General features: G+C 44.1%; 2 protein-coding genes across 7 annotated transcripts in view; both read right to left on the bottom strand.

The window, feature by feature from the left end:
* Nucleotides 1-15,876, bottom strand: part of LOC120949101 (uncharacterized) — a 252,172-nt gene that overhangs the window by 31,980 nt on the left and 204,316 nt on the right. Inside the window, exon 1 of one of the 2 annotated variants that reach the window (XM_049607777.1) lies at nt 1,518-1,830. The exons of the other annotated variant lie outside the window; for it this stretch is intronic. The gene's annotated coding sequence lies outside the window, so the exon portion shown is untranslated. Of the gene's footprint in view, nt 1-1,517; nt 1,831-15,876 lie in introns of those variants that run through there. 2 annotated transcript variants of the gene reach the window in all.
* On the bottom strand, nt 7,829-10,528 carry LOC120952112 (uncharacterized). Of its 5 annotated transcripts, none has more exons than XR_005751237.2 (4): nt 8,711-10,528; nt 8,532-8,648; nt 8,133-8,274; nt 7,829-8,064 (listed from the first exon to the last, which is right to left on the bottom strand). XR_005751237.2 is itself a non-coding variant. In XM_040371254.2 (4 exons), the coding sequence occupies exons 1-3, from the start codon at nt 10,025-10,027 to the stop codon at nt 8,203-8,205; spliced, it is 1,506 nt and encodes a 501-aa protein (XP_040227188.2). In that variant the 5' UTR covers nt 10,028-10,528; the 3' UTR covers nt 7,829-8,064; nt 8,169-8,202. The 5 variants fall into 5 exon arrangements, 4 of the variants coding, with proteins under 4 accessions (XP_040227188.2, XP_040227190.2, XP_040227187.2 ...); XM_040371254.2 differs by having other exon boundaries at nt 8,169-8,274; XM_040371256.2 differs by having other exon boundaries at nt 8,192-8,274.

The raw sequence follows: 15,876 nt of genomic DNA, 5'->3' as shown, positions 1-15,876 counted from the left end.
CGCAAACCCTCGGGATTGCGCTTTCGGCTGAAGATTCACGAGGGTGGAATGTCACTTCCTGTCTTATCGTTCTTCCACACTAGTTTAAATGTTGTTTTTTTTCGGTGCTGGTACGATTGATGAATGAATCTGAATTAATTTCAGGCTCGTAATCAATCACCTTCCTTTCAAACTTGGTATGTCTTTTTTTGCAAATGCTACGCTTTACAGTCTCTACCGAAAGCAGATGCACATTTTGATGCATTTCCAAGAAAATTTTGCCCGTCTACACCATCGCTATTTGCACCTTAAGCGAAGCTTCGAGAAAACAAAGCCCCGCAAAGCTTAGAAATACACCACGATGGATCGAGAAACATGACAAAACAAATGAAAAGAAGATAAATTTTAAATGCACCATGCCCGAGAGAGAGAGAGAGAGAGAGAGAGATATTCGAAAACATAACAATGAACCAATGGGTAAGAGGAACGAAAAAGAATAAAGAAAAGGTGAAATCAAAGCACCAAAGCGTATGAATCGAGAAGCGAAAACGGAAAACAGAAAATCTGGCCCAAATAGCAGTAAACCGAGTGCAGCAGGCAACATCAGGCAGGAAAATGATCTCGAAAAAAATAAATGGTGAAAAAAGGGAATCCAAAGAGGAAGTAAAAAAAAAAATAACACAGGACAGCAAAGAATCGAAAGCAAAGCAAGAAGGTAACTTGTTAGCCTTTCTTTGGCTTCGGTACGGCCGAGAGGAGGAGAGAGAAATAACAAGAACACGTTAGAAAATGAGCATCGGGCGAGGTAGCAAACACGGCACACCGGTGGAAAACATCGAAGAAAATGAAAGAAAAAGGAACCACACAAATACACAACACCGACCGAAGGAAAAGTGCGATAGAAACAAAAGAATGGCAACGGGCAGCAACACTAAAACAAACCTTTAGCAAAAGGCAAGCAGAGAAACGCAAGAGCCCGAAACAACCGGTTGATAAGAAGAACGCACCCCGGTAGGGAAGGTACAAATGGAAGAAGAAAAGCTAAAACATAAACAGCAGCATCATCATCATCATCATCATCTTCTTCTTCAGCAGCAGCAGCAGCAGCAGCAGCAGCAAGATGAGCAAAGAAATGAGAAAAATGAAGGTAACAAGATCACACACGTTCCGCCAGGCCGGTTCGAGTCCGAACGGAGCGAACGGAATGGAACGAAACGAACGCAAAAAGCCCGATAAAATGGAACAAACACACACTGCTGACGGAGTGACGGAGCTTTCCTGCGCCGGTGACCGAACCATTCGTATGGAATGGGGTGGTTTTTAAGCGGCCCCATTCCCCTCCCTGTAAGCACCCTCTGTGAAGCCCCAGCACAACAACAACCACCGTTGAGGGAGGTTGAGTAAGCACAAACCAGCGGTACAAAGTACCACCACCATCACCACTTGCACTGCACTAAAAAAAATACACGCAGAAAAAAGCGGTCAGCTCACGATGCAATTCATTTGCACCAATGGCACTGATGACGATCGACACTTACACAAAAAAAGCTTTTCGGCAGTTTTTTGGTGAAATTTTGTCACAAATCCACGAAAGCACACCAGCACACGCGTTTTGAAAAGAGGACAACAATAAAGTAATCCCCTACTGCTATGCAGTTTAAGCTTCGTGAAACCGCGAAAACACTGTGCAGCAAACACCTTTCGATGCCGTGAAGGAGAAACCCGTACGCACGCACGGTAACGCAACGAACCAACAGTGCGCCGGACTTGCGCCGTTGAGTGATGGGGAGAAACTAAGAAAAAAACCTGCGCTACCAGCTCAACACGCTCGCCCGTTCGCTCGCTCGCTCGTTTGCTTGCTCACACTCTTCTCCGAGGTGACCTGTTGGGCCGACATTACGACACACGCACACGAATGCACACTCACCGGTGTGGTGCGCACGGACTGTGCGAGCTGTGCGATCTGAAATCCCTCCCAGAGCCACTACCACACCGACCTTCCTGGCGTCCCTTAGGGACCAGCTTCCAACACACGAATCCATTGACAACACAGCTCTCGCGGCCGCATGTACTACGGTCATTGCCTACTTTGCGAGAAAGGTTTGCTCACCCTTCTGTCGCACGGGCCTTCTCAAAAGGGGCTAGATACGAGCGAGATGCCCGCTCTTACGGCTGTATGTGTGTACATTCGTGGGGCATAAAGGGTTTCTCTACGTTTGGTGCTCATCGCAAGAAGCTTTTAATCGTATCTTGGAAACCAAATGATGTTTATTAGAAAAAATCAACACAGATTAAAAATGAACACCATTTAATCTAATCCTCTCATTAAGACATATTGAAATACCAAGTCCAAAAAAAGATTTTTTCGACGTAATTTTATCTAAAGATAAAATAAATAAATCATTTTGAAATTTATAACATGAATCTCAAACTCTCCGGACCTTACATTATTATTTCAAAATAAACCTACCATTTACAACAGACAATAGAAATTACGGGGGGGGCGGTCCCGTGGTACAGTCGTCAACTCGAACGACTCAATTACATGCCCGTCATGGGTTAAAGCCTAGAATGCACCGTCCCCCCGTAGCAAGGATTGACTATCCGGCTGCGTGGTAATGAATTAAGTCTCGAAAGCCTGCATAGGCAGGCATGTTCGCGTAGTACGTTACACCAAATAGAAGAAGAATAGAAATTACATGAAAAAAAACAAACCTCACTTTATAAAAACAAGTATTTTCTTTTGTTCGATGGTCATGCCAGCTTTTGCTGGCCTTCGAGAATTATTTAGTACCACACAACCGGATAGTCAGTACTTGCTAGGGGGGGATGTGATCTATTTGAGGCTTGAACCCACGATAGGCATGTTGTTAAGTCGGACGAGCTGACTACTGTAACCCGGAACCCCTTAGCCTTAGTTCTCAAACTACTGACAATGTGGTTTGTTAAAAACAAATTAGTATAAATCGCGTCGTTTTTTTTGCATCCGACTGATGTTCTGTTTTTGTTGAGCTCGGATAAATTCGATTAGCTAATGAAGTTTGTTCATTTTTGTTAAAATTTCACATAACCTTCTGGAAACTTTGAAGATAGCTTAACATTTGGTAAAGATTCTTACTTCAAGAAGTGTATATGTTTAATACCAAATGAAGATATTTATCAAATGAACAGTAATCTTTCAGGAAGAAGATCAGTGTGTTCTTAAAATCGTTATATTTGACATCAGAATATTTTTATATTTGAAGCTCGTTAAATATTACACAATACACATAAATCAACTTTACACCGATGGTGATTATGAAACTATGTCTGTTTCATTATTATTTTTTTAGTGTTCTTTCAATTTTTTTTATATTTTGGTGTCATGAATACTACCAATATTCTTAAAAACAGTTCATTAGTTTCTATATAAATTTATTCTAATGAACAATCCAAAATAAAACCCTAAAAACCCTGTCCCCATTGAACAGAAAACGTGAGGCTAACCGTACGAACTGAATCATACCACCTCAACGATCCTCGCAGACCCTCTCTTTCTCTCTCTCTGCTACGCTCCCAGCTAGACCGATTCCCACTGTGATGGTGTGCTGTGATTCAAGGTTTTCCTGCCTAACGCTGTCTAATCTCCGCAGGTAGACGCTGCGTTAGGAAGCTGCCGATTTGCGAATGGTTTCACAAAGCGCAGATAAAGTAGCGGGCGGGAAACGGTCGACGAAACCCGACAAACGGCGTGTTCTTTCTTCAAATTCAACGGATCGACAGTGCGAAGGTTCTCGGTCGGTTATTTAATCTTGTTCGCTCTAAATTGTTTACAACCTTGCTTAAGAATATTGAACCTTCTTGCGTACCTGGCACGGGCACGCTTAGGGCATCGTAATGTGGCTAGTTTCGGTGCTGGTGATGCTTTGACGTACGACATTCGGCGTTTGGAAGTGTAAAGGTTCTCTGGCGTGCCGAAACGGGTTTGAGGAACAAATGCTTCCGGCATTTTAAGCATACAACGAGCACATTCGGCAAGGAGCAGCATAAAAATTCATGCGGAAGGAATTGTTCTCTTTTAAAAGGTGTTTAAAATTTTGCTTCAATAGGCCTTAGATGTTATCGCTATAATTGATAACATGATACCATGCATTTCTCTTTTCAAGAGCTGCCTTTTATTGCCATGTTAATCGATCAACATGGTCCAGAAAAGTTGAACATAACATCTATTCAACTAACCGAAAGAATTCCGAAACCTTTCCAACCACAATAGTAGTCAGTTCTGTGCTGCCATTTCCTCCAATAACAAAGGAACCAACATCGATTATTACCGCGCACCACAATTACCGGTGGACCACCATGGAGGGCCTAAGGTGATCGACATCCAACCTCTAGTCCATACCCACCACAATCCAGTTGGGATGCATCGTACCATCACCATCGCCCAAGCACGTTGAACTTTCTTTGGTGCGTGTTTGCGGAACTTTTTCCACTTAAAAAGACTCGATCGATGCCACTACCCTGCGAGGGGAGCAAAAAAGAAACCATACCCCCGGACCGCTCGTGCATTCTAATGCTTTGTTCTTGGTCGATCATCTTATGCTGGAGGCCATTACTGCCGGTGGTGGCACACTGCAGCTGAGTGGAACCGAATCGAACGCGATAATTGGTGAGTCATGAGAAGGTGGAGATAGTGATCTTGGGGCAGATAGAGAATGGATGGCAAACGAAGAAAACCTGGACACAAAAGAACCCCTGCCAGTGCCCGAAAGGGGCCATTGGCAGCAATTGAGAAGACCAGTTTCTGAGGTTTTTTCTCTCTATACTTTTTTTTTTTGGTTTGCAGTGTGTGTTGAACTCTTTTCGATACCGTTGATCGACTAAATGGACATTGTCAGGGCACACCTACTTGATATGCAGGCCCGAATGTAGGAACTCAGAATCGGTATCGCTTGAAAACTGTTGCTCTGTCCACGGTCGGCAAGTCGATCATTCCGTTTTGGGGTAACCTCTTTCTCTCTCCCGAGACGAACCCATCATCTGCTGATCGCGCACTCGGTCGTGTGAAGCCCGCTATAATGTTAAGATTAGCTTTCCAATTGAAAACTCCTCCTCCTCCTCCTCCTCCTCCAGTTACCATACTGAAGTCCTTACGCAACTTCTCCATTCTGAACATTGATCTCGGATCGTGCCGGCCATAAACAGAACTCCAACTCACAGCATGAGCAGGCCTTTGAGTAACTTTGACGTGCTACATTGCTTCCATCGAACAAACCCCGCCAGCACGTCACGTGGAGTGGTGGCCCCAAACATATTGCCCCATCGTTACAGCTTCCCTTATATCTCTGCAGCCAAGTGCATCAAGCGTGGTTGATTTTCTCATTTTGCTGCTCGCCTGCTTTTACTGCTTGGAGTCTCATGTTTTTTTTTATGATTCATCAAGCGATCGTTGTATAACGGCATCAAACAAAGTCCGAGCGCGTTTTGACCGCAGCGTCGGCGATTGCATTGCACGAAACAACAACAACAATAAAGTAATCTTAGCCTCGGGGCAGTGGTAGTCTTACTGCGAGAGCGGCAATTTACAAAATTATATTTTACCACTCTCGGTTTCCACCGGCTCCGTAGAACACCAAAGTGATCTGCGGTGCTAAGCTGCGGCGTGATCGTAAAAAACACAGAGGGTGCCAGTGTCAGTGGATCCATCGGAGCCAAGCGGATCCACGGTGGTTTGCTGTGGTTAGGGCGAAAGATTACCACCTTCATCGGCATCTTCACGATCGTGGCCGCGGCAGCCATATTAAAGACCGCAGACCGTTGCCCAAATATTTGGACATCTAAGCGGCGAAGGTCTCTCGCATCTCGCGCTCCAACTGGTGCTCTAGATGACCTTTCCGTTGCGCCACCTGCGATCGACCGGGTGCAGACCATGAACGGTAACTTCCCGGGCCACGGTTGCCAGTGTACAGGTGGCATTTTTGGAGAACGCCTCAGAAACAAGCAAAGGATGATTGTCAATCATGTGCGTACGCCGTAAATTATAGAGCGCATTTTGAGGACGCTTGAACAATGCGGTACACCACGGTTACTGGGTCACAGTGAAGTCGTCGGCAGATGAAAGGCTTGGCAAAGCATAATGAATTATCCTAACGTTCAAGTGCACGACACGGTCCATTGGTCGAAATGCACTTTGCCTTCACGACGCCATAATTTATGCAGCGCTCTCTTCAGCCGTTTCTACATTCTGGGCGAATAGATTGCCCGGGAAGCAGGTTCGCTTTTGATATATCTTGTAATTCATACTACGAAGTTCTGCACAGATACCGCGCGTCTTCGTCTTAATTGCATCAAAACCTACACCCACACACACTGCGACGAGCGAGCATATATCATATAAACTCATTTGAGTAAGATTGCGTTAAAGCATAACGGTTCAATTTTCTCACTAAAACTAGTTCAAGGTCAATTCTCTTTAACCATCCCCAAAGACTGCTCGCCGGTGACGGTAATCCTAGCTGACAAAGGAAAACTTTAGGCAAAATTTATTATGAGTGTTTTCTACGCAAGAAACGTTTTCCTGCTCCCTGCTCATCAGCAATGAGTTGGTGTAAGATGGTGAGCTTAAGTTTTCCATCACGCGAAAAGCGGTGAAAGTATCCCGTTCGTACGATGTCAGAGTGCGGACAACGTTAGCAAAGTGAGGAACAAAGCAAGAAAATGGCACAAATATCCGCAAGCTTGCGCGGTCGTTGCTGAAGCTATAGAGAACGGTGGAAGTCAACTCCCAAGCCAGTGTGGCAAACTTAGAATGCAGCTGGGTGCAGCCAGGGTTTTATTACTGTTTGCAATCAGTTGCCCGTTCGTGTTTACTAACGTTCACTTAATGGCTCGACCAACGGAGATGCGCGTCGTCCATATTGAACCGGTTGGTATGGTTTGTTTTGCCACAGGGATGAATAAGTTGGGACAGCATTGGTTTTTTTGCAATTACGTATATTTTAACTGATATGATATGTTACGAAATCTGTATACTAATAATGATAACTGTAATCCAGGCTAATTTTTGACATAAACAAAGCAAATTTCTTCAAATTCAATATCAAATGCACAAAATAATCAATTTTTAAGAAACGTTTGATCAGTTCTGCTTTACGTATTTATCTTGAAAGTGTTGCCAGTCATCAACACACACGCCGTCTACCCTTCAGAAAACGATGAAATAAAAGAAACGGCGTTTTGCGTTGTTGTTTGTCATCCATTTTCTGCTCGCTTCTTTACTCCACTGTCCAGTTTTTTTACAACAGCATGTTGTGCGTCGTTCCGAGATGACGACGGCAGGTGTTCAGCTTTCCGTTAAAATCCCTTCTCCAAGAACAAGAATCAAGTTCACATCGCATCGCATCATGTGTTTACTTCATCATTACTGGTCGAGAAGAATACACACACACATACACGTAGACCCATTCGACCCGCCATGAGGCCCTTTTGTTTCCTTCGCTCAGTGATTCTTCGTTCTGTTTCTTCGAGGCACATAAACCTCTGTCCTTCATGTTGCTACGATGCATTTCTTACCCACCGAATAGCAGGAATGGCCAAAGAGACGGTCAGATTATGTTCGCTCGATTTAGCGAAACGCAATGTCTCAGCAAAGCATCAATCACCTGCCGTTAAAGGGAAGAGAATCCAAAGCCACCTCAAACTAAGCAAGAAAAAGCTAAAGATCATTGCAGAATTGTGCCCACGATCGTCGTACACACGATCGGGAAGTACATAATGAACGATAATTCGCAAACAGCAGCAGCCACAGTAGAAGCAGGAACACCACCGGAGGCGAAATCAAGCGCAGTAAATGGATAAATTTAAACAAAAGGACACGTGTGGTAGGATGTTTATTGTTTTTTTAATGTTTCTGTTCACCAATTCATGTTTTCTTTTTTGGGACGAGTGAGTTGTGCTTCACTGAGATGTATCCAAAACAACAAAACGAAAAATAACTCAACCAAGTTCCGAACACTCGCATTGAAATCACAACGCTCGTAAACTCCTAATGTGCCGTTCTGCAAAGCAAATAATGCCCTTGGTACGCCGTCAAAGTGATTGTATTATCTGGAAAAATTGGAAAGTGAGAAAAAAGAACATCCCCATGAGAAATGTGAGCAAGCGGGGAAACCGACCCCAGAGAGCGCGTTTTGCATTCGAGTACACGGTACAGATGGAACTTTATTTGCTTAACCGGTACAACGATCAGTCGCGTCGCATTACGATCCACGATACGGGGTGTCTAGCTTTCCTTCGGGGCTGGTACGTGTTCAGCACCTGTCAGGGACGGAATACGGGGGGAGGGTTGTCCAATCGGATGGAAACAGGGATAGGAAAATGAAATGGTCACGGGAAACACAAAGAAAATCAGATGGGAACAAGGTGTTAGCGTTGGTGAACGGTGAGTAAACAAAGTCGGAACAACGAACAACCAGAGGGACGAACGTGCTCTAGCTAGGAGTGAGCCAGTTATCGTTTCATGATATTTTTGAGAGAAAATTTGGTCACGGGAATATACTTGCTGGTGACAGTACCAGAGAGGAGTTGCAGCTTTTCAGTATCCCGCGAAGTAACGTCACGTCATCGGGCGTCAATGCCCATCCGCTCAGTTGACCAACGCTCTGCAGCTCTGGGCAGCGATCCATCAGAATCTGCCGGACAATATGGATCGTAAATTTGTATTTTGCTAACTGGGCTCAACAAACAAGCTTACCTCTACAGAAGCAATCGATAGATATGGGGCCGATGTGAACCAAACATCCTCCAGCTGATAGAAATCGTGCTCAATCACCATCGAGCTGATGTCCTCATCGGAAAAGGTGACTGCATCCACCGCCAGCCGACGTAGCGTCGTCGTATGACAAATGAAACGACGCAGGCTTGGCTTCTGTATCGGACTGCTCAAAATTTCCAACCCTTGCAGATTGGTGAAACTGCTGTCGCCCGCAAACGTCAGCGAATCCATCATGTAGAAGTCGAGATCGATCAGATTCGGACAGGAGCGCACAAGCCGATCGATCTCGAGTGGACCATACCCCTTGATTACGGTCACATGGTACAGCGATTTGCCATTGTGCTCCGCCAGCCCCAGCAATTCGTAGGCACTGAACTTGTACAGCTTCAAGCGGCGTAGTTTCACCGAACACAGCTTCTCCAGTATGCCTGCCTCGGGCGAATCGAGATAGATGTCCTCCAGCCGTGGGCAGGTACGTACTATTGCATCCAGTGTTGTGGCGTCCGTTTCCATGTCGTGTACGTACACCAACCGACACTTGAAGTTGGCATCCTTCTTCTCGACAATGTACTGCAGGCTACGACCAACGAACGAGTATGACTTCAGCGTAGCCAGGTTTGGCAGGTTCTGGAGTAGCAAGGCCACATCGGTGTGGCATATATTTTCTTCCCCGAGCGAACCAATATCCACAACGGTGAGATGGTTTCGGCACTCGCCGTAACACAGATACTCGATGCCAATCTCCGTTATGTCCGTTTCGCCGCTAATGTCCAACTGTCTCATACAGCGGCTGTAGTCGGCGATATGCTTCAGCAGATTATCGTTCGCGATGTGCGGGATGGTCAGTCTGGTAAGGTGCGGTAAACGCTTCACAATCTCAAACATGAAACACATGCACTCCTCCTTCACCCACACTCCTTTCATGTTTAGCTGGCGCAGACCACGACCTTGCGCAGCAATCACCTGCAGTATGCGCTCGTAGTAGGCTAGGGGGAAGATATCCGTTACCAGACACTGTACGCCTTCGTTCAGCAGCATCTGCAGGCAGCAGAAGCGCATCGAAGCGTCAAGCGAGTCGGAACAAAGGATAACGCGCAGCAGATCCTCGTAGATGTTGCTTGTAGCTCCCATGTTGTCCATATAGGAGTTGATCTCAACCATCAACAGCGTGTAGTCGGGTGGAATACCAAACGCAAGGCTCGTCTGTACCATGGTTCCGATCGAGCCAACGATCGTACCGGCCATCTCTGCCAGCGTCAGTTCGCTCAGTGTGCGAACGGGTAACTTTTTGGACATTTTACTTCACTTCTTGGAGCTGAACAACTTTTGTATCAATCTCAAAACAACTATTAAGAGTCAAATCAAAACCAAAACTTATACTTCCTTCATTTCTTTGCTTTGCGTCTTAATAACTTTGCAAATTCGTTTCCTCTATTCGCGATTCAATGATGTTTCACAACAAAAATATTTGTCAGTCCTCAGGCATGCGCGCAACACCCTTAGCACTTTCTCGGCTTGTCGATTTGGTTATTGCTTATATAAGGCCGTGTCGGATTTGGCTTTAGAACGATCACGTTGATCATCTACCTGTAGAAAAACGTTTGCACAAGGTAGTACTACAAAATCTCACACAATGTATGTCTAGTATTCACCGTCACCTCGTTGCTTTAAATACGTGATTTGTGTATTGATAAACCCCTTGGTTTATTTAGAACGCAAAATATGCAACTGAGTGCGAGTAGCCCAGCCGTACTGACATCGCGAATACTTGCGTGCGTGTATCTGACAATTATTTTTAAACTATGCGCAGCATTTTGTTTGTACACAAACTGGCGCCAGTTTTTGCGCGCCTGCGTATTACACGGAAGATCGTGACAGAGTTCTGACAAGATGACATCTCGTGCCTAAATTCGTAGATCGGTGTGATTAAGTTTATACGAGTGACAATTGCATAGGATTCCAATGAACAACTATTTTTAACGAGCTGTAGTTCACATTTCCCAGAAAGTAAATCAATCAAATTAATTTTTAAATAGACTTTCACTATTTTATTACTGTGAAAATGAGGCTATACAAAATATAAATTTGAGGGTAGTATTGCTCTACTAATTGTGTAATGATTAGCAGTTGCATTGTTGTATTTTAAATTATTTGTTGTGCTTCATTTGTATTGAGTAGTATTAGTAGTAGTAGTAGTACCTTTATTGTTTTGTTCGTACATGAAATGTTATTACATTGTGAAATTTTACAATGGGTCCGTATGCATACTCTCCTCATTGGTTTTCCTAATTTTACTATTGGCTTTGCCGATTTGTATTTTTGATAATTATTTACCTTTAAATTTTCTAGAGGGAAAAATTTATAAAAAAACCCCCTGGAAATTTTTTTTTCTAATTTAATTTTATCCTAACTTACAATCTAACCTAATATAACTAACCTAAAATCTTGTTAGATTCTGTATAATTCACGTATAACCTGGTGGGTGCTATTGTTGCATTTAACTCTGTATTTTGAATTATTTTTTTCTGTAAAGCTAGTTAGTAATTAGGTGTTTGTGTAGGAATGTAGAGTTGAAGTTATAAACCAAGGTGGAACGTTAACAATCATTTTAAGTACTTAATTTTGGAGTACTTAAAGGCTTACATTTGTATTGATGATTATTATAGTTGTTTCAAATTCTTGTACGAAAAACAAAACAAAAAAAGATGAATAAACAAAGAGGATGTTCGTTTTTTGATAAGAAAGAGCTGAAAGTACAGACAGCTTACTTATCATCAAGAACAACCACATAGCAAAATTTAATACTGCTTTAATTATGTCCTCTTTTTCGATTTTTGCTGAGGAATTATTATAATTTTTTTCAACCTTATGGTTTATCTTATGGTTTTTTTTTGTAATCTTGCGGTAATACGCCAACTTGAAGTGTAAATATCTCGATATTATTAATGTAATACGCCTATAGCTATCTGAATTTAAAACAAAAAACTGTCAAAAGATTAATGCATTGTAATGTGTTTATTTTGGAACTGGTATAACCTACAAATATAAAATTTAAATGTTGTGAAAGAAAGAAAAAAACACGGGTTTCATTCAGTATGTACAAAATTCGTAAGACGCCACATTGAAACATGTTCCATGGACCTCCCCGGGATCAATTTTCCATAGATTTCAATAAACTTGTTTCGGAACAAGTGTCCATGAAGTAACGGAAACGAGACATACGAAGACTTTTCGACACTTTATCATCTCAAGTGGATGTGGCTTCGTGTTCCACAACTCTTTCCATTTCATACCCCTATTGCATTGAATGATTTCTTCTTCCATCCCTTGCATGACCATTTCCGCGAACATCAAAAAGTCACTCTTGCTAGGCCGTTACACGCTTGGCAACGCATAACCGGTTCATACGCGCAAACAAAAACACGCGCACACCCCAAACGTGCTTTAGCTGCTACCGGTTCGAAAGCAGCTGACTTCAGGTTCCATTTAGCGCGGAGTCTTTAGCCACCTTCAAGTTCTTGCCAATTTTGTACCCGTTTGACCCTTTTTTTCGCTTTAGCTCGCACCACTGGCCCCTCATTCCGTTGTACTGACTGCTTACGAAAAAGACGCTTTGCCGAAGATCACCACAGCTTCTCATGACCGTGGACAAAGAGTCTGCCATTCCGGTTATGGACCGCAGAGGTAGAGGGTTTACAAAATGTCCAAATTTTTCACCTGGGGCCCATTGTTATTATATGTTACGCGTGATGCGTCTTCGCCTTCCACGCATTTACCATAGAAGCGTCGTCCCATTCAATCGCAAATTTGGATGGTCAATTAAGTCGAGAGAAAGAGCGTGGATTGTGGAGCTTACTTTCCAACAGCGCATTGTGGGCGATTAATGAAGGCTTTCAATCCATTTTGCCGCACCATAGAACTGACAGTATTCGGCAATTACACCATGCCGGGATTGAGAGAGACACGATACTTTTGGAACCTTCGTTGCGGTTCGATGATAGAACGAAATTGGGACGCAAAGATTCAATATTTGAGGTGAGTAAAACCCACCTTCACAAATCTGAAAATCGGTTTTAGTAACCCCGGCAGCCAAATTCAAACACTTTTTCCCATCTCGAATTTGTGTACACACTTAAGTTCATAAATATTTTATCTTTCCAATCTTGCCTGGTAGTATCGCCGGGACCATTCTACCACGCTACACTTAAAATACTACCAAGCGGCCCATTAAATACATCACGCTCAGCATATCGGCTTGGTGTTTGACTTTACAGCGTGTCGTCAATATAGAGGATCCCGGGTAAACGACACCAGGATAATGTATGTGCCCTGTGAAGCACCTCACCGTAAAACCCAACCCGAAAACTGCGTTCACCCGAGAGCAACCTAACCCGGGATGGCCTAATAAGCGTCCCGGAACATGATACTTTACCGCAAGGACGCATGGACCAAGTATTACGCCATCGGTGTCAAAGGAGCTGTCTTACGGCCCCGGTAAGGCAAAGGCCTGACGTTTATCGAAGTACCCGAAGCCGATGAATGGTGATGCGCCCACGATAGGGTACCCTGATTTCTATCCCGTCCCTTTTTTTACTCCTGTTTTACGAGCCACACAAAACCACGGCGCACCACCGTAAACCTCGAGCTTTCTTTGGGGTGTTTGCTAGGTTTCTTAACGCTCCAACCATTTGAGATGTTTAGCCGCAACGCGGCAGCACCAGCAGCAGCAGCAGAAAGAGAAGAAAGCTCTGCCCCGATTGCTAGCCTTACTGCTTTTAGTGAAATCGAATCCATCCATCTTCCTAGCGCAGGAGAGGCACAGTTAACGACGGTTCGAACTAGATGACGGTTCCAAAGTGTGCAAAGCGGGAAGGAAGGTGAGCAGGAAGGGACAATCGGGTTCGAGATTCGAATTACAGCGTCGTCAGGTTGTCAACGGTGTTTATTTACGGCACTTTAACACAATCGAACACACCAGCCGTACCAGCAGTAGTGGAGGAAATCAATGTCGACGGGGAACCGAACGAACCGGGTGACCATTTCCAACCATCACATCAGGCAAGCTGGTGGAGGGTGGAAAACAATCTGAAAAACTGGAAAAGCTTGTTGAATGACGTTCGGGTGCAGAATGGTCCTGCGCGCACGGCACAACACACGCACACACGACACACTCAGGACAAGTAATCTGTTCCCTCGTTCGCTCTTACTCTTACGCCTCACGAAGTGCTGTTGGAGGCTCGACATTGACGGTGTGCACACTTGTTCTTTTACGATTGGAAAGAAATTCGATTGAAAAGAAATTCGAAAATAAATACGACGAACCAAACCCGGTTTTAGTTTGGTTTTAAAACCTCATCCGATTCACGGACCGGGGAGGTCATGAACCTTGGAGAAGGAAGTTTATCAGCCCAAACAGCGGGAACGGAATGGCTTTCCTGCGCACCGACAGAACTGTCTTGGCACGACAGCACACGATAGACATATTAATTATTATTTCGACGGACTGTTACACGCCGAAGCAAAGCGAAGCTCAAGCTGCCGCACGGTACAACCGCAAGTCACTGTTAGAAATATCTCCGATTTGATGAATGATGACCACACACCACAGCGATGACGGGCCGGCCTCAGCAGAGAAGAATCCTCAGCCATGTTGTTCCATTCTCCTCCAGCTCGGGATTAGCGAGTCAGCAGACCCTCACCTCTCGCATGTTTTCCTTCAGCTAACAACGATGATGTGTTTATGATGAATGGAAATTAACTTTTCATCCTACACCTTCGACCCTGCGAGCAGTCATGAACCGTCGTCGTAATCCTTGCGCACATTTCCCTCGGTCAGCGGAATCGGTGCGGGGCGTGATTGATGCTAAAGAAAACCGCCAATGTCCAATCTACTCACACACCCACTCTCGCTCCCCTCCCTACAAGAATGTGCTTTTTTCATAAGAGCCCCAAACAGTGCCTCGTTCTCAAAGCTTCCGCCACCAAAAGCCATCCAGCTGGGAGCAGCAGTTGTTCAGACATGAGGAGAAATTCTTCGGAGCCAACCCAAAACCGTTCTGTTTATTCTTGCCGAACTTTTATCGTTTGAACGAATTCTGCGGTCGGTGCAGGAATTCGGTACAGCTACACACACACAAACACACACTCCCACATGCACATTAACTTTGCCCAACTGTCCACCACCGTTCTTGGCTACGGACGCAACTGGTGGATTGGGTGGCATCTCGCATTGAAGCACAAAAACCGATTGCCAAATACCTTTCGAACCGAAATTTGTTGCTACAACTGTGCTCGGTGGATGGGGCATCCCTCGATCGAGGTTCCAGAATCAAACGGCACCAGGCTGAAAGGAATCCGTCCAGCGTACGAATAGTTTGGTCCGAAGTTAGCTCCACCGGTGGATTCGCTGGCGGATGCTGAACAGGTAAGGGATGGGATGGATTGCTGGCGCAACAGGCTGACCTTTTCGTTCGAAACGTCTAGATGGCCAATGGCTAACAAACACTTGAAACCATTGGAATGTGCTTAAAGCAAAAATGGGACGGAGGGGTTCCTGTTCAATCGTTTGGTCAGGTGCGATTTTATCGCTCGAAGTCGTACGAAGAAGTTCAACTTCAAGTTTTAAGCTTTCTTTTTCTGGGAAACTTTGAGAATAGCTCAACGCCAAAATAATACTGAATTTATCTCGACAAGTGTTTTATTCTTAACAAACGTGCTATCTCAGCCGATACTTCGACAGAATTCTAAGTAATAACAAAAATATTTCAATACAGGTTTTCATCGTAACGAGGTCACTTGTGCCGTCTAAACTACTACGAATCTAGCCTGGATTGTATTGAATTCCTCTAAAATAAAAAAAAGATTATATTACATTGCTGAAGTTGTAAGTCTAACGCTTCGCAGTTCTCCCAATTTGGAATGTTATTTTCACGCTAATTTTACCCATAAGTTTACCCATAAGATTTAAATTAAAAACTACATGTACTCGAAACTACATGGAACATACCTCAATTTTGCTACTTGATTATCCAAATTCGCGCTTTTTATATCTTCCATAAGACCGGCATGATCATCGTGGTGACAAAAGAAAAAGCACTATCGAATGAAAGTTTATTCAATTATTTAATGTTTAAAAAGAATAACAG

Source organism: Anopheles coluzzii, chromosome 2, assembly GCF_943734685.1.
Source record: "Anopheles coluzzii chromosome 2, AcolN3, whole genome shotgun sequence".
Lineage (NCBI taxonomy): Eukaryota > Metazoa > Arthropoda > Insecta > Diptera > Culicidae > Anopheles > Anopheles coluzzii.
This window is presented reverse-complemented; position numbering and strand designations above follow the sequence as displayed.

What these genes read in the sequence shown, in the direction of transcription:
- LOC120952112 (XM_040371253.2), bottom strand. Translation starts at nt 10,027, where the DNA reads ATGTCCAAAAAGTTACCCGTTCGCACACTGAGCGAACTGACGCTGGCA. An exon ending in TATCGATTGCTTCTGTAGAG is followed by an intron (nt 8,649 to 8,710) that starts GTAAGCTTGTTT and finishes ATTGTCCGGCAG; the next exon opens with ATTCTGATGGATCGCTGCCC. An exon ending in AAAGCTGCAACTCCTCTCTG is followed by an intron (nt 8,275 to 8,531) that starts GTACTGTCACCA and finishes CGTCCCTGACAG; the next exon opens with GTGCTGAACACGTACCAGCC.